The sequence below is a fragment of the Emydura macquarii genome, unplaced genomic scaffold (assembly GCF_026122565.2).
Source record: "Emydura macquarii macquarii isolate MOO-44397 ecotype Brisbane River unplaced genomic scaffold, CSIRO-AGI_Emac_v2 contig_1483, whole genome shotgun sequence".
In the NCBI taxonomy this organism is placed as follows: domain Eukaryota; kingdom Metazoa; phylum Chordata; order Testudines; family Chelidae; genus Emydura; species Emydura macquarii.
In genome coordinates, this window is record NW_027131620.1 from 13,866,825 (window position 1) to 13,889,287 (window position 22,463).

Here is a 22,463-nt window from a genome sequence, read left to right on the forward strand (position 1 = left end):
TAAAAATAAATTCCCACAGTCAAAGTATCATTTATAGGAAGGTTATAGACCGTAACAGCTGGGGCTCAGATCTTTCTTGGTTAGAAAGGAAAGGGTTTTTAGAGTTTCTGCCTCAGGTAATTAATAATTAACTTGACCCTGTATGTGAATGCCCCAGAAAGAAGGGGCACTCAGGCAGTACAGACCCATCTAGCACATGGGCACATTTCTGTTTTATATGTGCTGTCGGCAATGGAACTTGCAGTTGAGGCAGAGCAACAGACCCCCAGAACAGCCCCCCACTCCCCAAAATGCAACTACTTCCTGTTATCGTCACACAGCTTTCTTTTGTATGCAAACAGATCAGATCTTGTGCATGTCTGCATCAGATGTGCTGCTAGCCTCTCCCCTCTGAAATCTTCCTCTTCCCTGTAATTTCTAATCCTAGGGATGTGTGAGACGGCAAAGAGCCACAGTGGCTGGGAAAGTAGCAATTCCCGTCTCAGGAGCACAGAGTGGCAGGAGTACGACCTACCAGTTCGAGGCACCTTCCCTTTGTGCGTGTTCTGGAGAAGGCCCTGAGAACAGCTACACAATTGAGCAGGATTATGGAGGCCCTTTGAGGCAATGCAACCGGAGCTGAGGCAGTGTGAAGAGTGCAGAGAATCTTAGAGCAGTACATATGTCCTAAAATGTCCACAGATATGAATTAGGAGTGACTTGAATTAAGCACCAAGAGGAAACCACATGGATATTCCTGCAAGTAAACCACAGAACTTGTGTATTTAATGTAAAGGGGCTTTCCCCACCCCATACACAGGGGGTCATATAAGTGTTTAGAATTCTGCACTCGAAGGATTTTCAAAAGTGCTCACTGTTGACTCAACTCTCCTTGAAATAGATGATATAACTCCCACTGAGTCCAGGGGGAGCAGAGTTAAGCCAACAGCGAGCACTCTTGAAAATCCTACTCCTTGACTTCAAGGAAAAATGGGTAATTATGTGGGGCAATCTTTTTCATGGTATTTAGGCACCCAATGATGCAGATAGGTGTCCAGTAGGATTTTCAAAACACAGAGTTGCCTCAGTCCAATTGATTTCAACACCTCGGTTTTTTGAAAACCCCACTAGGTGCATATTTGTATCTAACTGCTTTTAAACATCTGGCCCTTGGACACCAATATTATCCCTCCCTCACAAAGGGAATGAGATGATTAGATTCTGAACTATGGAGGTTTTTATTGCAATGGTCCAAATTAAATTGGTGACCAACACCTGCAGGCCTGCAGTACTTACTCAGAAAAACTCTCCTCGAGACTCATGGGAATTTTGCCTAAGTAAGGACCTTAGGATTAGGCCCCACATTCAGGTGTGTGCTTTTTTTACTTGCTCTCTAGAACATGGAGCAGAGCCAGGTGATCTTATGATAGTAGGTCTTAGGTCATCCTAACACATGACCCCTTTATTTTGAAAAATACTGTTGTAGACTGTCTGCAATTCTAGTAGGTTGATCGTGGTCCAATGAGATCAGTTAGGATGCTAAATTGAGAACCCCTACTAGAGCACAGTCCACGTCCCTGCAAAGGCAGGAGATAGGACCATGGTAGATGTCTAACTCACTCGCTGGTATGACAGTGTAGTGCCCGATCCAAAGCCCATTGAAATTTATGGAAAGGCTCCCTTTGACTTCAGTGGGGTTTGGATCAGGACCTCCGTGAATCTTTAATATATTGGCAGTAAAACTCAGTTTTAAACAAACCCATCTCTGGAATGTAAATAAAAATTACATTCACACATTTGTTAGCCATCCCATCTGGTGTCTCATGTCTCATTTAAAATGCACTTCAGCTCACTTGCTGACTTTGTAAAGCTTTATTCTACAGTTATTCACAAGGCGAAAAAGCAGAAGCAGTGTCTGAAAATCTGGAGTGAATTCACAGAGCCAAGAAATATCTTGTTCTGTTCAGTGGAAAGATTCCAGAATTCACTGAAATACTTATTAACCTTGAAAGTGAAGGAGAAATATCCAGGACACCTAGAAGCAGGTACCAGTCAATTACTAGAAGATAAGGCACCTGATTTTATTTGTACACTGAGTTAAAAATTGTCCATGTAGGTTTTTAAAAATAACATAACTTGTTCTAGGTGCAACCTGTTGTTTTAAGAAACTGTATTTATTACTTACACTGTAAAATGACCTTAGCAGTCTGCATACTAGGCTTGATGAGGCATTACTTCTCTCCCATGACATTATGGACTGTTTAGCTTTGTTTTACAATAATTTTGGGTGGGATTTTCCAAATCACCTAAGGGGGTTAAGCACCCATCTGATTGAAATCAATGGGAATTAGGAACCTGACTTGCTTAGGTACTCTTGAAAATCCCTCCCTTCTATTTGATATACCGAAGAAATTACAATAAATAATTTTAGGCATTTTATTGCTAAGATAGAACACAGCGCAGCGTGCATAATTGTCTTCTGTGTTTCATACATCTCAGAAAGTCAACATGGAGTTCCTATTATTTCTGAGGGCAGGTCCACACTTGTGGCGAAATTTGGCAGCAGTTGACAGGAGATATGCAAGCTATGTAGATTATCTCCCGGCGTCTTCCTAAATTCTAATTAGCGTGGCGTCCCCACTATGCTGCACGGACAGGAAACGCCCTCCCGTCAATGCAGCATTAATCTTTTTGCGGGGGTGGATTTATTGAGTCAACTTCCAAATTGATTGAGTGGGTCTCCTCTGCCGCTCAATCGATCCTGAAGAATTGATCTGGCGGACTGCATGTGCCACCGTGAGTGAAGACATATCTTTACAGGGGTGGTGGGCAACGGCCCCGGTTGGGATCAGAGCCCTAGTTTGCTAGATGCTGTACAAATTTAAGGCAGACATAGGCCCAGATCTTCAAAGATGTTTAGGTACCTAACTCCCAGAATCTGGGTCATCATCCATATCCCAAACAATTTATCACTTAAATATTCTATGTGTCATTCAATAGCTTTGTGCTTATGTTGTGGAAACACTGAAAGTAAAGCTCCAGTACTGGCTACTGCAAATGGGTGCGTGCACACCTGCATATGCACACACATACACAGCGCCCTCCTTGTAAAGGGAGAAAACAAAATTGATAAAAATCGACTAAAGGACAGACACTAACACCTGACATTAGGACTTACATTTTGGATGACCCCTTTCATTTAGATTTTAATCCCAACAATGAATGCACAATATGCCATTGCCTGGTATTCCCATAGGATGAGCCTTCTAACTAAGGAATTGCCCTTATGTAACCATGTTTTTTCCAGCATGTGTACAGAGCAGTTCTTCGTTTTATATGGTAAAATCATTATACCCTGCTTTACAGATGTGGAAACTGAGGCCCAGAAAGGGTTAGTGGCTCTTTCAGAGTCACACAGCTAGTTGATGGCAGAATCAGAATTAAAAGGTTGCCAGTTCCTGGGTCCCTGCATTCAACTTCTTAGACTAGGCTGCCTTAATTGACTTTGTTACCAACTACAGACCTGATTCAAAGTCAATGCACAAACTCCTTTTGGCTTCACTAGGTGTTGGAGGAGGTTTGTTTTGTCCTTTGGCTAGAATGTTCAGCTCCTGGTTAGTATCAGTGAGATTTAGGCCTCTAATTCCTTATGCTCCTCTGAAAATCCCAGCCTTCAAGTTCTCCTTAAAACTGTAAACGAAATGTATGAGTGCAAAGTGTCCTGTCCTTCAGCCAGCCTTCTTTGTTTGCTTTTCTCTGCATGTCTGTGCAGTGCTGCGAAGGCTGCTGGAGCAGATTGTCACGTGCAGCGGGTTGCTCCCGTGTATGAGTCCCCCTGCAGAACTGCTTACCGTATTCCAGTTTCACAGCTACCTGGAGAAAGAACATGTTACCAACCTGGAGAAACACTTGGCAGAACTCACCAAAGAAGGTAATGGCAGGCTGCCAGGTACTGCACTCGAGACGAACAACCCTCAGGCTAGCTAGTTCATCTGTAGATGAACTTTGATTCTTCCATTTGCAGTGATGCTAATTGAGGAGTTACAGCGTCCTGGGCGACTGAAGAAGATCAAAAAACTCAAAGGGAAGCAACTGAGCCAGCTCCACCCTCTACCCCAAACTTTACGGCTGCTTGGCCTTCTGCAGTTAGATGACAACCACCATGCTGGCAAAGCAGCAACGTCCTGTCTCGCTCGGGCGGCAATGAATAAGAATTTCAGGGAGAAGGTATTAACTGAATTGGGCTACTTCTTGGTTTCGCATCAGTTTTCGTAGTGAGAAACTACAATTCAAGGAATCCGATCTCCCTGAGAGCAGAAATATTTTTGGGGGGAAGGAAGTGTACTCTGAACCCTGCTTCTAGGAAGCTCCTAACATCTACTCTCCAGTGGGTGGAGGGAGAGTTAAGGATCAAAACTGTGTTCTGTTCCATCCTGCACTGCTGACTGCCTGCCCTATTCCATCCCAGAGATTGCTGCCTTTCACCAGCAGAAGTGATTCTTGTATGTCATTTGATCAGTTTCAGCTAGGTAAAGCAGCAGCAGCTCTCAGTCCACGTGGCATTCAGAACACTTGAAAAGCTATTTGTAGTGTAACCAAGCACTCAATCTTATTTTCTAGGCTCTGCTTTTTTACACGGATATTTTAGCTGAGTGTGATGCAAAAATACAGCAAGCTGCATGTCTGGCTCTCAAAAACCTCAGAGTAAGTGTGTTTGATGAGGTAACTGGGTTTTTATTGTGTGGGTCTGTATCCAGCTGCATGGCCAAAGATTTATCTTTCTTAATATTTTATTCTGGTGGGCATTGTTCAGTTTTTTCTTTAAATTATCTTATTCATAAAGAAAATCCCAGTATTCTCAGCTCCAAACTATTGGTCATCTAAACCCTATTAGAACTGGGATGACAGCTGAAGTACAGACACACACAGAAGGAGCAGTCTTAGTTACTGCTTCACTGTTAATAGGGAGAAAAGTAGGGAGGGAAAACAATCAGTGTCTGACTGGAGGGACAATTTAGCTTCTAGAAAAGTACTAACACTAGAGTCAAACACAGAATATACGTTGTGCTCTTGCTTTAAGATTAGAAATTTTTTTAACAAAATCAGCTGCTCCTGTTTTGAGTGTAACTACTCAGCAACAATCCCAGGGTGATAGAGGGTCTTCTGTTTTTTTAAAAACCTGTCCAATTTCTGTTAAGTTACTAGCAGAATCCAACACACATTAGCAGAACTTTTCCTGAGCAGAGTGGAGTCAAATCCTTCCAATAACTCTCAGAACCAGTTAGTTTGCACATAAGGAACTGCAACATTTTATAAGGAAATGTAGTCACAAGATTGACCAGTCACTAACTTTTACAAAGCAGTCTTGGGCCCTTGTATCTGCAACAGTGTGATATAACCACTGACTCAATGATCTTTGGGCCTGATTCACCATTGCATTCTTTCAGTTTTATGCCAGTGTAACTCCATTGACACGGCAGGTGCACTACTGGAGTAATGCAATGGTGAATCGCATCCAATATCTTCAAAACTTTAATTCTTTGAGAGTAGGCTAGAAGGTGGCAAACCTACACCCATGCTATGAAAACCAACCTATAGCCTGTTCAGTGCAGGCGCTGAGGGGATTGGAGCATGGTCATGTTAGACTTGAGATACAAGAGGAGATGGCAGCTGAACAGCTGGCCCCTCTGTGTATTTACTTTAGTTACTCTGGTGTGATAGTGGGAAAACTTTGAGAGAAATTATTAAGACTGCTTATTGAACAGATAATGCTGCAGTTTTTCTTCTCCCAAACAGGCCATAGAAAGCATTGAGCAGATTGCCAGCCTGTGTCAGTCTGAAACAGAGGAAGTGCGAAACGCTGCCAGAGAAACAACGCTGTCCTTTGGTAAATGTTTACTGCAGCTTTATATAAAGATGCCAAAAGAAGAGTGACAGATGAGTCATTAAGAAAACAAAATAAGCCTAAAGTTTTACCAACTTGTTCTTCAGCAGAAGAATATGTTTATGGTTGAGTTATCGGGTATAGAGATGTTTCATGACGTACTGTGTCAGAACACTGCAATAATCTTAATGCAATGTATGTGCTAAGTCTTTCAAGGCTTCCTATATATACATGGCCACAAGACAGCTTCAGAGGGAAGTGCTCTATCACCTATTAAACAATGTATAGGGACAGGGGGCAACAGGAGGATTTCAGGCAACAAACAAGGCATAAAATTAAAGGTATTCCACCATTGCTGTCAATACAAGTGTTAGCAATAAAAATATTAGTATTTGGTACATTTCTCTTCTGGGAGCTGTATAAATCAGACTGATAACTAATGAATCTGAAATTTAATCTAATCTAGTTAGGATTTAATTTTAAAATATGTAGTATGGCCATCACTATTGTAAATAAAAGGGCTAGCTGCATCTATAGGGAGTAGTTCACCATTTGTTAGGCCAACTGATTCCGTGGAGCTACAGCGGTGTAAAGCTGGATTGAGACACAGGGGAGTCAGACTCAAAGTAACTGCCAAGAACTTCAGTGGCCTGTATTAATTAACTTGTATTTTCCATAGAGAGAATTAAGCTGTTATCCAGCTGCCATCAAGGCACTGAAATTAGACTGGCAAGGAGGGAGCTGATCTTGTGCACTTACTGTCTGTGTGAAGCAGGACTGGAGTACATATGTAATAACTAACAAGAATTCAAGTACCTTTGGCATAGATAGTACAGAGTGGCGTTTCTTTCACTTGTGCTACATTTCTTAACACACCTCAATTGAGGGCCAGTGCCTAGACAATTGACCCAGGATAACAAGAATTGTTTCATTTTCAGATGCTCCTTTACAACAACTCATCTGCATTCAGGCCAAATTTTTCAAATGCCTGGTACTTTTTTCTGGACACACTAACTGATGCTTTAAAGGGCCTGATTTTCAGCAGGTAGGACAAGGTGCTCAGGCAGTCTTGGAACCTGGGGCCCTTTTAAACACGTCTCAAGTCAAGCATCCAAAAAACACTAAAGGCAGTGATTTTTCAAAAAAGTGATTAAATACCCAAGTTGTAACAAGGTCATAACAGGAGGTGCACAGCGAAGGTGAAACTGCAACCGATCCTCATCAGGGTCGTTCCCCCATTTCTTATCCTCATTATGATTTGTTTGCCTTTATTTGTAGGTGAAAAAGGACGACTAGCCTTTGAAAAAATGGACAGAGTTTGCTGTGAGTTGAGAGACACTGTATACCACCAAGAAGCTGAAATTGAAATAACAATATTTTAACTAATGAAATGCTGAATCTGACAGGATCTGTGGCTACAGGAAGATTTGGTTTCCTTGGTATATTTTCCTTTTACCAATAGCTGATTTAATTCTCTGAGGATTTCAGAATATGGAATAGGAGCATACGGGTGGGACAGCTCTTCTATTCGGGGATTAGGACTAAAAGTCACACATCAGATGGTTTTGACACGGTGAGCTAAGATCATGGTGAAGTATCACTAGGTGTTGCTAGTGTAAATCCATCAGCCCCTCTGGACTGTGTCCACCAGGAAGCATAATAAACCTTGAAACAACTTGGTCTGCAGTGCCCAAAGTAGGAGGTAAAAGGGAAAGCCCTAAAAGGAGTTTTAGCAACGTGTTTTTACCAAGAATCCTGACTCAATTTTGCAAACTCATTTTCCCTATTCCGCTTTCGCCCCTCCCCCTAAAATTCCAACTCTTTGTATGCATGGTTGTTGGTTTAGGGACTCACTGTGGGAGGGGAGGAAAGGTAAAATGTATCCTTAAAACTGACTGTGTGACAGTACTGTCTCTAGCAACTACTGGACAGTGTCATTAATGAGCCAGAATACCTATATACAATTAGTCATTGTATGCTAGAGTTGCAGCAAAACTAGTATAAGCTAGCTCCTATATCAGCATATACTGAAGTTATAAACCAGCACTTGTTCTGTCTCAAGTCTCATCAGCTGCCATGCACTTTAAAAGGAGAATCCAAGCTGGTCTGTGCTTTCTTGTAAATTTGAGTAAGATCTCAAAAGTTCATTACTTCCAAAAACCAGTGTAAAAATGTGAAGTGAACAAATTGGGACTATCGTTTTCAGGGATTTCCTAAACTGCTTCAAGCAAGAAATACTTTAAGAATTCAGAACATACATATCCTTCACATTTATGGAGCAAGTGTACAGAACTGAGTGTTGTACATAGACAACTCCAGGTAGACCTGTAGAGGACTAATTTATACACTTACTCATTTATTCTTAGGCTAAGGTTAAAAAAAGGGTACCTGAAGCCAGGCTCCTTAATTCTTACTTAAGTACCCAGAAGGGGCCTGATTTTCAACATGCACTGCTGCATGCTCAGCTCTTGAGAAAAAGGCTACCCCCCTTTGAGTACCCAAATATGGGTTTAGGAGCATCACTTTAGGTACAATACTTGAACATCTTGGGCTTCATGTATATATTATACAGTATATTGTGCTTTGTACTTTTCTATTCACTATTTATTTCTATGTTGGTTTACGTACAGTTTTCTAAAATTTTAATAAAACATTGAGATAAGTACTTGCCTTTTTGCAGTCTGTGTACAGAGAACGTTATGGAGGCAACCATTAGTTAACAGATCCCTCAGAGAACAAAACTATTGAAATAAATCCTCCCCCATATTTCAGCTGTGGTTTATCATCACATTTAGTTCGGTGGTCACTGCTTCTGAAATACAAACCTGAATTTGTTAGTTTGCTTCCAGAATAACTATTGGTAACTAAACATTCTCAGCTAGTTTTAAATTCTAGCCATTGAGATTAGAGCAAAAGTATTCCCTATGTCGGTACAGTCTCTTCTCTGGCTCTTTTGGAGAAATAAATAGAACATCATTCAAAATCACCCTGAAACTTTTTGCCGTCTTTAATAAAAGAGGGATGGTGAGGACGACACACGCGGACTTGAAAAGCATCTTCAGGTCACTGTTCCACCCCAAACAGGTAAACCAGGAGTGCTCTCCCTCAGCAATACATGGGGCTGCACTTAATTTGCAGACATTTACAAGCAGAGAGAGCATGCACACAGTTGTAATATTTATGTAGATTATAACTTTATCCTTACAAGGAATATTTTAGGTTTAAAAGTGAGCGGATTACAGCACAAGAACAAAGCTGATCCAAGTTGCAGTCTGAACTAGACTTTATGCAATTACACTCGTGTGACTGTGTCACACCCCAACTCTTAGATGCTGAGACACTAGTATTTCCCTCATGTCATTTAAGTAGTTACTGGGAATGGCATTTCCAGGCAGCCTTACTTAAGTTATACACAAAAGCTACAAATACAGAGCAAAGGAAGGTGCACCACCACCACCACCACTCTAATAATGGATATTGATAAAGGTTAATCAAAAAGCCAGGAACTAGTCTCATTAAAAAGTCTATGAAAAAACACCCAGAATACCTGGAGATGTCATATTTACATCTGCAGCAATACCTGTTGTACAGCCTGCTGTAGCCTATAGTCCCATCCTGAAGAACAAATTTAGCAAGTCAATCCACAGCTAGAAAACTGTTGTAAAAACTATTACAGCGCTTCAGAGATCTTTACTGTTGTGAGTTGCACGTTATCTATCGTTTAGTGATACGACCCAAACCCTAAGTATTTAAACTCAGTTGAACATCTATGAGCAGCAGAGTTGTAGTGAAAAATGCATTTTATTTTACAGCAGACAGCTAGTTATTGACCTGAAAGCAAGTTTTCTGCACTAGTGGAAATAAAACATTTTCTATTGATGCGAGAAATCACAAAATAATCAGCCGGAAGTGAAATCTTGTTGATAACCCAAGGGCCTAAAAAATTTGTTAGTTTGAATAAAATCAGAAATCTCTGCATCTCTACTGCTGTGATAAAACAGGAAGTGGAAACACTCATACATCCATTCTTTAAAAAAATTTTATTGTTGCAACTAAAATGAGAACTGAAAACTTGTATGGGAAATTGAAAAACTGTACAGTTACTGAAAACCATGAGGTCGTTGCAGCGCCTTACACAAAAGACAAGATACCTGAAAATGTATTATACCAAAACATTTAGCTTTTCTTTTTGTTTTTTATTTTTTTTTAAAAAAAGTTTATTCTATGGCAATCTGTAAAAAAGAAAAGACCTGATGAGTAAATATTTGCTTAAGGCATATAGCAGAGCAGCTCACTAACTTTCTAACAATTTTAACATGGATATTTGTCCATTTTTCCAAGAATAGGTTAATCAATACACCCACTTTGAAACACTATTGTATATACACACCCAAACTACTACATACATATACAGGACATCAAAACAAAATGCTTACAGTTTAGCATTATAAGCCTTATACACACCTCATGGCTTACAGGGCATTTCACTGGATGTTCCCACTTCAGTACAAGTCCTTCTGACTTTAAACAGATGAAAGCCAAGTAGTGAAGTTAGCTAGGAGTAATGGGCATGTTATTTAAAGCTACTTTTTCTCTCTCTGTATAGAGATGTTTCTAAGTTTTTCTTTGTGGGAAAGATTCCAAGTACAGTACAACAGAGTCACTGTGGATTCTAAGGAGGGATGCAACGCTTTCTCATCAACCCCCAAATTTAAATTTCTCCAAACAGAGGAAAATTCTGCAAGTCCCATTCGGTTTATGGGCCACCCATTATTTATTTCCGGACTCTCATTTTGTTTCTCAAGATTAAGTAGGGCTCTATGGCACAAGGCACTCACCTGAAACCTTGCTTTATTGGTGACCTTTCCTAAAGCAGAGTTTCCCCAACTGCAGTTTCTGAAGACAGCACAATAAGTCATTCTGAAAGTGCTGAGATATTGTTGCCAAAACTGACTGGAGATGAGGTGTGAATATGGCTTAATATATACTTTGGAATGTTTGTACTATACTCACTCAGCTGAAATGAATTATGCTAAACAACTGGGTTACACGGAGTATGCAGAAATTCAATAGAAAATCATGCCAAATATTAGGCATGTACATGTTACCTGATAAACACCAAATCAATGTATCGCTGAATGAAGACACTTCCAGCAACACCCTTTGAAACACAGCCACTTAAATGATCAGATCATGCAAATATAATTTGGGCACATCAGTAAGCAGAAGTATAAGTTCTTTCACCTTTCAAGCACATGGTTTTTAATCAGGACACTAGAAGACTTTACATGCATTCTAATACAAAGGGGGTCCAAATGTTGCCTTACAACAATATTCTACCAAATGATGGAGAGAATAATGGGGACAAAGCAATCATACACTGTATTTTAAATACACAGATGATCCATTATATATTATACCATTTTTCTATACTCATTAGTTTTTCATGTTTCCAATAATATTACTAAATATTGACTGCTTGCAATATTATCCCCCTTTCAAGTACTGGTCTGACCAACAGTCTCACAGGTACATTTTTAATTCCCAGTACTACCTGAGGATTTATTTATTATTGTAATTTTACAAAGCCCTTGATGCAAGCTTAACATTAAAAACCCACCAAAACAAATAAAAACCCTTCCACCCTAAGTCAACACCTTATGGATTTAAGGAAAAAGCAAGAGCAACAGGTAGTTTAGAAAAAAAATAAATATGGAGTGACAGGACTGTTTACATGATATACTCCATAAAGATGTTTACACTGAGAACAGTGGTTAAGTGCTATACAACTAGAATGCATTTAAAAAGCACTGATTAGTAACACTTGCAGATCATCATGGTTTAGTTATAGCCACTACAGCTCTAAGTAGTGAATTTGCTTCTAATCTCTACCTTATGAGCAAAGATTTTCTCTGTTATTGTTTAAAATGTGTGAATTTGGTACTCATGAAAGGAAAAGACTAACAGCATTGATGAGAATTAGGTTTAGTGCAATGCAAGCTTCCAGTCACAGCTCAGCCAATGCACTCCTGACACTATTCAAAGTCCTGGGCCTCTCTTGAGTAGACACAACCAACTGAGCCAAAACGTGTCAACATTGTTCGGTGGTTTTGTCCTAATTTATACTCTACATCACCCACCTCTTTTTTCACTTTGAGCTAGAAAAGGAACACCCACATCTGCAGAGCTGCAAGGCTCAGGTAGTTAAGCCCTGTACATCAGTAATCATTTAACAGCATAATTACAAACCAAACTAAAGCCAATACTGAAATCTTTGCTTAAAAAACAGAACACAATCGCTTGCATCATGATAAGCCAACTGGTATGTTCAAAGATCAACATGTCTTCTGTTGATCTTTTAAGTTTGTTAAGGAAGCTGCCATGGCATTAATTGCTCTGGATATATTGAAATGCTTTCCCAATCATTTCTCACATCACCTTGAGTACATTCCTTCTCCCTCTGATTTGTGCACAAAGCACATTACTCCTTACAAGGCAGGTTTAGAGTGAAACTGCATTTTTACATTCCAAATGATGAAGTTTAAAAACTGGTCCTTCTAAACGCCAACTGAACAGCTGTAAAATGCTGGTGGACATGTTTTGGTTGAATTTCCCTTCCTGCTTCCCTCCCCCCACCCTCAACCCAGAATATAAAGGTAAAAACAACTTTACAGAGATTGATACAATGTAAGTAGGCATATGTGCAAGTAGAGTGCAACAAAAAAAGTCAATGGGGAAATACAATTGGTTTTTTTTAAAAAATGTTTGACATATTGGGATACCCTGAGCAAATGCAGAAGCCTGTTTTTATAAAGATATGTAAAACAAGAAGCTAGTTAAGAACAGTTATGCCACGATTAAATATATCAAATACCACAGGCGCTGCCCACAACTCAGTCTTTAATAGGTGAAGTGAGACCAAAATAAAAAGAGCCCTCCCCTTTCCAAAAAGTTTACATTCTTCCGATATGTGGATTCTCTCTCTTTTTGGGAACTCAGTAATAATATAAATCATGTATTTGGTTACAACACTTGGAGAGTACAAGCAAGTTTCACTTGTGCCTAGTTTCTTTCTGAAGTAACACAAAAAAAAAAAAAAAAAAAAAAAAGAACTGGCTTTTAAGAAAGGCTAAAAACAACAATGTGTTGTAATTCTATTATTCCATAAAAAAGAAAAAAGAAAAAAACAAGACTTATTTGGCATTTTCTCTGCTTACTCCTGAATATTTTAAGGCCCTGAGATTAGAATATTATGTTCTTGGGACCACAGGGCTAAATTAAACCCTAGTGCATCAATTCTCTCTTTAAGCCCTAACCAAAGTTCCAGCCTTTCAACCTAAGGTATATTTCCACTGAGACAAGGCTCAGGTGCCTCAATTAGCTTTCTTTCATAGAAGCAGATTACACACTCGTCAAATTGTTGGTGTTCTCTGTATACTCAATCTTGTTGACATGTCCATCAATGAAAACATACCCTGTAACAGAGGTAAGCTCCTGCTGTGAGGACAGTGAACATACAGATATTCACTAGAAATGGCTTCCAAGTTGTCATCATGTTCTCCTCCTCCTCCTCTATATTTTCTGACTTCATTGGCTCTTCTTTGTGGGGGGAGGCATACAGATTGTCACCAAAAGTTCTCCTCCTCAGTTCAGTGTCTTGACTAGTGCTGAGGGATGAAGAAACCAATATTCAGTATAGCATTCACCCCTAGAAGGGGAAGGTGTGCAGACACTGAGGCCCAGTCCACAGACACCTCATAGACACATACAAATGAGCTGTAGATCAGTCGTCACCAGGGGCTTTAACACCTGGACACACAAGATGTATCCTTTCAAAGATTAGTTAGGGCTTTCAGTTAGAGATTTAAACTGATGTTTACTGGCAACACACAACTGACCAGGGGGAATACTTAAGTTGCTTCTTATCCCAAGTTGATTGCCATATCCCTGATGGCATCCAGGATCTACCCCTGTTCAGATCATCTGCTACCTTTCAATTCAAGTGCCCAGACACAAAGTAGCAGGGAAAGTCCTGCTCAGCCTTGGGTTGGAGCATGCTCTATGCAGACAGAATCTTAGGGGAATTTAGCTTCTAAAATCTAAAAAGTCTCTAGACCAAATGTGTCCAAAGTGACGTTTTAGCGGCTTGTAACTTGCAAATTTGGGTGGATTTTCACAGCGATGACAAAAGGCACATCCCTGACACAAAGGCCACCACTCCCGCCAAATTACAAGTCTCAGGTCCAAAGCATGGGGGTGTGACAGCTTTCCAAAGAAAAATACATATCTATTTTTTTTTAAATAATCAAAACAATGGATTTTTCCCTAGCTTTGATCATGGAAATGTCAGAACTATTTTGGTTGACACTGGGGGGGGGGCGGGGGGGAATTCAGCATGAAGCAGACCCCTGTCATAGAAAGTGTCTGTCTAAACAATTAGAGTTTGGCAAAGTTATAAACAACTGAACACAGGGTTTTAGAATGGGAAAGCTGGGCAATCTTAATAGGCGATGCTACCAGCCCCACGTATAATAATACAGGAGACCAGAGTAGTGACTAGAGAAGACTGGTTTTGTGGGACTGAAGCACTCAGGGTTCAATTACTGGCTCTTCCATAGACTTTCTGGGTTACCTAGCCAATTCACTGAGCCTCTCTATCTGCCAAAGAGTGCCAATAGAACCAGTCTTGTATGTTTAAACTGGAAGCTCTTCAGGGAAAGAACGGTCTCTTATGTTGTGTATCTGGAGTGCCTAGACCAATGAGTTCCTGATCATGGTTCAGGCTTCTAGCTACAATTGGAATACTGTAATAGGGTAACTGTCCCTTTAAGGGCAGTAATGACTAGTGGTCAGTCAACATCTGTTCTGTGGTGTGTCCCTTTAAGTCCTGGAACTTAAAGTGAAAGAAAACCAAGGGAAGACAGCTAGAAACTAAAGATGGACACAGGGGAATAGTTAAGGCTTGAGGAAACCAAGCTACTGTTTTTTTCAGGGCCTGGGACCAGGAGCCTTGTACAGTGGATGGGGCAGAGCCAATTAGGACAAGCTCTAAGGAAGATGACTGTATATATTGTTTCTTCTCTCAGAACAGGGGAGACGACAGTAGGAGGTCTGCCTTGAATCCTCCTAGACTGAGGGTGAAAGGACTTACAGGGGAAAAGGGCCAGCTGACCTAACTCCAGATTCAAGGAAGAGAACAGGGGGGGAGCAGGGCTCCCATCTTACGGAGAAGGGATAGAGAGACTGATCAAAATACAGCCCAGCTCTGGGAGGAGGGCTGGAGCCTCCTGAACAGGGAGGAAACAGACCAGGACTCTTACATTAATCCAGACCGGGTCTGAACTGTAGTGGCTAAAGTAGTGAGCTATTCTCTGCAGAATTAGTTAATAAACCAGACACCACATAAGGGTTTGTACTAATCTAGTCTGGATAATTGATGGAAAGAGCAGAGGCAGGAGGCTGCAAAGCCACACTTGGCCAGAAGGGGTGCTACAGAACAAGCATATCCTTTTACAAATACAAATAATGATAAAAAATATTATTGGGACCAGCTTAAGGTAAGTAAAAATTACTGAATGTGCCTCAGTTTATCTCAGTACCTCCAGCTCTCAGGGTCACTCTCCCCAGCCAATTTCACAAGATGGAGAGACTAAAGGCACTTTAAGTTTCCTAGCTTTATTTGCCAAAAAATATCTCCAGATCTTTGTGGGAAGTGCTGAAAGTTGATGCTCCTACTCCTAATATTCCCTTGCAAAACTGGGTATGATCAATTTGTTTCTTTTGACGGAGATAGCCTTGGAATTCTCCCCTAAACTATTCTCCTGGTGACTTCTGATGTCCCCTTGCCCTTTCCTCCCTGAACGGGTTTTTAGTTGACTATCTTGGACAAAGATAGATCAATATCCAGTACATTAAAACCTAACAACTGTTACAGCAGAATCTACTGGAATCTATTGTAACAGAAGAGATACGATATTTTAGATTTGTGAATCAGCAGTGACACCTAGTGGTTAAACATAAACACCCTTATTTCCCCACCCGCCATGCTATGATTATTGTTTAGGTCAAACAATTTAGTCTAGGCTGAAAGGGAGTATAAATTCTCTGCTCAAGATCATTTTTTTTTTTAAATGATCAAAACCAATTTGTAGTAGAATGCAAAAATATAGTTCCCCAGCATGAAAGACATATGACAAGAGAATTACAGATTTTAAAATATTAATTGGATGAACTGCATCTTTAAGGTGAACTGGTGGTTTGATATTGAATGAAAACTGTCCATCCCCATAATCTAATATCAGAACTAAACTGACTTAAAAGGACATTTTCAAATGTCGCAAGCCATATTTGATACAGTATTTGGAGCACCATATACCTGCACTTATTGGTGTGGTTGAAGCTAGCTGGCTCAAAGTTAAGTCGAAGGCCTGACAATCTACCTAACTCATAAAAGAGCCCTTATGCACTTACACGTGAGGCTAAACCATGCAGTCATTATGCCTCCTCTATCTTTCATCATATTCTAGCAAGAGCTGTCAGGTGGCCTAGTATCCTTTCCATTTCTCACCTAAACAAGCATGTGGGCCTTTGGAAATAAAGGGCTATACATCCTATTCTAGGAGCGTTGTTACACAAAAGTATCAAGTTCTGTCCAACACGCTTAATAGGTGGCACTAAATGTCTCAAACAAGGGAATTTTCTACATACCTTACAGCTGTGAATCTACAAGAAGTTTCCCAGAACAGTCAAAAACATCAAACCAAACAACTTGACAGAATTACCTCTCTGCATTCAGCTGCACAGATGAGCCATCAGGCACCATCTCCTCCACAGTGCTGACTACACATCTGATCTCTTCCTCTGGCACCTGATGCTTAGGGAAAAATTCAGTGTGTTCATGCATCCTCCCATTGTACATTTCTGATGTTCGCTTTGGTGGCCTCGGTGGTGGGGGAGTATATTCTGGTGGTGGGTCCAGGTCTTCATTGGAAAGCTCTTTCCACTGTTCCTTCACAGAAAAAAGTGGTTATTAAGCTTTGATATATTATAATATTTTATATTAAAAACATTGTAATTCTCATTGTCCAGTGTTGGGCCCCCCACTACAGAAAGGATGTGGACAAATTGGACAGAGAGTGCAGTAAAGGGCAACAAAAATGATTAGGGGGCTAGAGCACAAGACTTATGAGGAGAGGCTGAGGGAACTAGGCTTGTTTAGTCTGCAGAAGAGAAGAATGAGGGGGGATTTTAATAGCAGCCTTTAACTACCTGAAAGAGGGTTCCAGGGAGGATGGAGCTAGGCTGTTCTCAGTGCTAGTAGATGACATAAGTAGGAACAATGGTCTCAGGTTGCAGTGGGGGGAGGTCTAGGTTGGATATTAGGAAAATCTTTTTCACTAGGAGGATGGTGAAGCATCCTAGAATGGGTTACCTAGGGAGGTGGTGGAATCTCCATCCTTAGAGGTTTTAAGGTGCAGCTTGACAAAGCCCTGGCTGGGATGATTTAGTTGGGGTTGGTCCTGCTTTGAGCAGGAGGTTGGACTAGATGACCTCCTGAGGTCCCTTCCAACCCTAATCTTCTATGATTCTATGAATTCTAAAATAAATATGGCAGAGACTTTACACTTTAGTCATTGTTTCACTTTCATGGTCACTGTTTAGATGCACTCACCTCTCCTCTTCCACCAGCTAAAAACAGAATGCACACAGATCAACCACGCATATGGGAAATATTAGCTGTAAATACTGGAAATTTAATTTAGTGCTTCACCCACATGGAAAACTCTTAAATAGCACAAAATGGGATTCATGTTACTGTAGTATTATTTAGCAATAACAAACATCCATGCTTCAAAGGAGACAACACTGGAAGAATCTCCAGCATGTTGGAAAATTGTTAGGGGCCTAAACAGAAGACTTCCCCATGAAGCTCACACAGCAATGGATATCCCTCAACTGTCTCCCATAGGGATGCAAAGAGGAGAATTTTCCATGTGACAGCAGTTATTGTGGGCTATTTGTACTTGTAAGAACACATTAACACATGTAAAACAATGCGTTAGATCCAAAAGTATTAAGCACTACTCAAGAATTTAAGTTATTGCACAATACTTATGCCAAGGATAGTACGTACTTTAATGATTCATTTGTCCCTCAACCTCATTCAGCCATGCTAACTTCCCTCATTATATTTGCCTGGACACATGCAATTCTGAGGTTTTTGGATCTTAACCTACTGTACAACTGATATTGTTATATGCAGCATTCTTGTAGCTGTGTTGGTGCCAGAATATGAGAGAGACAAGGTGGGTGAGGTAATACCTTTTACTGGACCAACACACCTACCTGTCTCTGTACAACTGATATTCGGTAAATACTCACCTGCACTGAAGCATCTCCCATAATATATTTTGCTCCTTCAATAACAGCCAAGTAAGAGAAACGAAGTTGATCGGCTGTTTGTATAAGCCCCATTCTGTACTTTCTCATTTCTAAGAGAACCTGCTTAATGTCCACAGAAGAAGGATCTTTCCTTTTGTCCATCTGAAGATAAAGATTTGAAACTTGCTTTACACAAATACCCACTCTAATGGGTTTCAACAAAATGATTTATTTGTTGCACGGGCTTCAAACTGCCCCCACGTTAATGAAAGACAAGAATGGGTAACCTACATATGGCCTGCTCAATTATCCAACATGTTTCAAAAAGGGTATGGGGACAAAGCTACCATGTGGGACTTCTATCAGGCCTTTACTGCTTTTAAAAAAAAAAATGCATTTGTACCTCAAGGTAACTGAAGGATGTGAGCTATCCCGGAGGCAAAAACAAACAGTGCGGACCAGGCATTTCAGTTTAAACCCAAAGTAAGTTAAGCAATGACTACTTTTTTTTTTTTTTTTTTTAAGCAGGGAAGACAAAGCCTAACTTTGCAAGTCACTCCAATTGGAACCAGTGATTGTTTTCTTTCATACTCCCACAACGGCCCATTCAATGCTCAATTTGCTTTAGCTTTAAAATGAAAATATGTTACCAAAGACAAATATAAAACTCGAGTAAGAGACAAAATTCATGAAAGGTGCCATAGCTCTCACGGGCTTCAAATAAGTCATTCCCAGAAGTAACTACAAAGTTGTAACTCACTCCTTATTCCCATCTAGAGTAAATGGTTCTTACCAGTAGAAGACATGTATCAACCAAACAAAAAGTTCCTGATCTTCCAATTCCTGCACTGCAATGCACCACAATAGGTCCATGCTCAGGATTCAGTGAGCCAGACTCTCTCACTTTGAACAGGAAGTTGAGGAACGAAGCAGGAGATTCTGGGACTCCAAAGTCAGGCCATGTGGTATAGTGAAAGTGCAGAATTTCTCTAGTTTCTTGTGTCTGTAAAATATAATGTTTCCAAGCTATAAGAATATCTAGATACAATTTAAAGAGTATTCAAGCACAACTATTTTCTGCAACAACATATTAATTAGAGCAAGAATATCACTCATCAATTTTCATATTCTGAGTAAGTGACCCATTTTCATAGTATATTACATTCAAAGGAATTTTCATGTTGATAAAATAAAGTTCAAAATCAACCTTGATGCTACAAATATACACGTATGTACATTTTACAATACATAAGGAAAGGGGGAGGATTTCACTTGTACTGCCCCATATTGAATTCATGCCAGAGTGCTTCCTCTTTTCATATCTTACCTTGAAAATGATTCTCTTTAAATTTATGATGGACTAAATCCTACTTGCCATTCTATTATTGCATCCTTCCAGTCTCCATTCATTAAGTGTTCAGCAAGAATACTCGCTGGCTCATTTGCTGCTTTCCTTTAATCTAATCCAATCTATTTTCCTATGAAGTTTTCCCATTCTGCATTTAAGAGTTGCTGTACTCAATTCTAAAGTGCTACTTGCTTGTAAAGTATCATGAACTCCTAAGGAGCCATATAATTTATACATAAAAATTCTCTCACCATAAAAGCCTTGTGATGTTTTGAATGAAGGACACTAGATAAACTAAATTATACAGAGTAATTTTACAGTTTACAGCTCAGATGTTCATTTTATCCCCCTATAAAATGGGTACTACTGCCTTCCAGTTAGCTGGGCTAACGCTGTTTGAAATCTTTGGAAAATGGGGTACCTCAAGTTGCAGGAGCAGTTCAGTCTTGTCTAAAGAAGGGATCTTATATTAGCACAGTCTTTTCCTTCACAACCAGCCACCTCTATTAAACTGAAAGCAAACTCCGAAGAATGTTAAGTGTGATACTCTCAGTCTCCTGAAATCTTGAACCAAAGCTTTTGAACTTTGTGTGCTGCAGACAATGTAACCTGGGATGTTCTTCTGACATCTGCCGAGTTCTTGCCAGTATAGTTTGGCTAGTCAAATTTATACCTGACAATGGGCCTATTTTTCAGCTTCCTGGTAAGAAGGAGCATGGGAGCAAGGTTCTAAATCTTTAGGAGACAGATTATAGCTTTTGGGGAAGGGCAATAACCATCCTCTCCCAATAAAAGGCAGTACTGGGTAAAAAGCTAACTAAAAAAGGCAAACTGAAAACAGCAAAGTGGAACTGAAATTGGCAGTCACTATTTGTCATGTATTTCATGTTCACTGCCTGTCCACACACACTTGCTCCAACACAGATTTGGGATGCTCTGTGGACTTTGATTTTAACTGGATGCAGATGTTAGTATGATTAGATGTGCTCCCTGGAGCTGCCCCCTTAGCCAATCTCATCCAGCATAGTTTCAGTGCTCCTCCCACTGCTCTGAATGATTCTGCTATGACAGCTCACATGGATAAGTACAGCAGAGAGGAGCGTATTCCCAGCATTGCTTTGCACTGTTCCCCACTGTTCTCTATTGTAATGTTTTATTTTATCACTGTCAAAAAGAAAAAGTTACAGAGTCTCCTTTTGCCATCCAAGGGCCTGATCCTCAGTGAAGCTCCATATAGAGACAGAACTGACCTGTGCAGAGCTCACTGCAGGATCAGGGACTACAGCTATGTCTACACCACTACTTTTGTTGGTATAAATTATGTCACTCAGGGGTGTGATGAGTGACATAAGTTATACTGACAGACACGCTGGTGTGGATAGCGTGATGTTGGCAAGTCAGCTTTAATTATGCCAAGGGAAGAGCTCTCTCCTGTTGGCACAGAGCAGCTACACAAGAGATCTTACAGTGGTGCAGCTGCATGGGTACAACTGTGCCGCTATAAGCTTGCTAGTATAGACATGGCCTAAGCGAGGTAAACTGCTGAAGACTTTCAGTGTGAAAAGGTGAAGATTTAAGTCAGTGTAAGAGGGATGATGAGAAAAATTCCAAGAGAAGGTCTGTTTTCAGAAGATGATTTTTAAAAAGCTCCATGTATATATTCATTAGCAAATTGGTAACATCTGGGTGCTTGGAAGGGCAATTATTTCAGACATTCCTGTACAGATCTACTGGACTTTTACACAACGATGGTGACACAACGTTATAAAGATATGCTAAGAAATCCCAGGTAATAGTACCCTAAAGTTCCCCACTGAGTCTAAGGGTATGTCTACACTTGCAACAGCATGTCGAGTGCATACACTGCATGTCCCCCTACCATGAGTATAAACAGCAGGGTAGATAGTGAGGCACTGCTTCGGTCAGTAAAGATGCACCATAACCTTATGGTATGTACTCTACAGGTCTCTACATACCCAAACAGTGCCTCCCATATCCATATTTTTAGCAGAGAAGTGTCCCACTGCCTCCCTGCTGCCAGAGCCTTTCTCCACCACAGTGAAAGACTCTGGCAGCACCTCTCACTGCCCCTTATAGCTACACACAACAGTTTGGATGCAGCCTACTCTTCGCGGCAGTGTGTAACTACACATATCCTACAAGTAGCTGTCAATGTAGATGAGGCTTACTAATGAAGGCTTCACACTATAATATGCATGAATTCAAATTATGTTTTGAATTACAACACAACCTCACACATGTTAATATATGTTGATTTTTTACATCTTGCAATTTAACTTTTATGTTGCTGGGGGAAAAAATCAGAGGCTGAAAAGTGCTTAATCCCCACAACCGGTACAGGGTTGTTTACTCAAGTCTAAAGCAAACTACATTGGCATTCACAGACCAGAGCAATGCTAACATATTGAGAACCTCCGAAACCACTGATGGGCATGTGACCCAATTTCAGCATCCATTTTCTTTGTACACATGACCTTTACAAACCAGGATCAGGAAATACAGCTCATTGATGGGGAATTCAAGGAGGACACTGTTTGACTGGTACACTTTCCATACTTACGGTAAGGTTTTCCAATCCTAGCTGTCGTACTGTGTAATATGATTTTATATCTTCAGAGATCAAGGTTAACTTCAAGTTTGTATCCTCAAAGAGCATTTCTTTCTCCTCTTTTTGTGGCCAGTACTGTGCACATTTTATCTAAAAAAGTAAATAAGAGAAGATAAGCACTATTCATTTGGCTCTATGTTAAAGGCGAGGAAAGAGGAGTGTTCCTTAATCCAGCATTTAAATTATTAATAATTACATGTATTAATGTGGCACCTAAGAGCCCTGAGGTTTAGTATATTGCA

The 22,463-nt window shown here is 40.3% G+C and overlaps 2 protein-coding genes across 10 annotated transcripts in view; one reads left to right on the plus strand and one right to left on the minus strand.

Moving 5' to 3' along the window:
• The window catches only part of RIPOR3 (RIPOR family member 3), a 36,569-nt gene extending 28,888 nt beyond the window's left edge, over positions 1-7,681 (plus strand). For 4 of the 8 annotated variants that reach the window (XM_067554242.1, XM_067554249.1, XM_067554247.1 and 1 more), the window contains exons 16-21: positions 1,863-2,024; positions 3,752-3,910; positions 4,004-4,206; positions 4,600-4,683; positions 5,776-5,866; positions 6,543-7,107. In XM_067554242.1, coding sequence (XP_067410343.1) covers positions 1,863-2,024; positions 3,752-3,910; positions 4,004-4,206; positions 4,600-4,683; positions 5,776-5,866; positions 6,543-6,664 — 821 coding nt within the window. In that variant the 3' untranslated portion in view covers positions 6,665-7,107. Of the gene's footprint in view, positions 1-1,862; positions 2,025-3,751; positions 3,911-4,003; positions 4,207-4,599; positions 4,684-5,775; positions 5,867-6,542; positions 7,108-7,141 lie in introns of those variants that run through there. The other 4 variants (XM_067554245.1, XM_067554246.1, XM_067554243.1 and 1 more) reach the window with 3 other exon arrangements.
• Positions 7,682-9,884: 2,203 nt separating this feature from the next.
• PTPN1 (protein tyrosine phosphatase non-receptor type 1) overlaps positions 9,885-22,463 on the minus strand; it is a 63,444-nt gene continuing 50,865 nt past the window's right edge. The window contains exons 5-9 of one of the 2 annotated variants that reach the window (XM_067554251.1): positions 22,174-22,311; positions 19,038-19,247; positions 18,245-18,406; positions 16,645-16,865; positions 9,885-13,530 (exon numbers count right to left, since the gene is read on the minus strand). In XM_067554251.1, the coding sequence (XP_067410352.1) occupies positions 13,323-13,530; positions 16,645-16,865; positions 18,245-18,406; positions 19,038-19,247; positions 22,174-22,311 (939 nt within the window). In that variant the 3' untranslated portion in view covers positions 9,885-13,322. Of the gene's footprint in view, positions 13,531-16,644; positions 16,872-18,244; positions 18,407-19,037; positions 19,248-22,173; positions 22,312-22,463 lie in introns of both variants that reach the window. The other variant, XM_067554250.1, reaches the window with a different exon arrangement.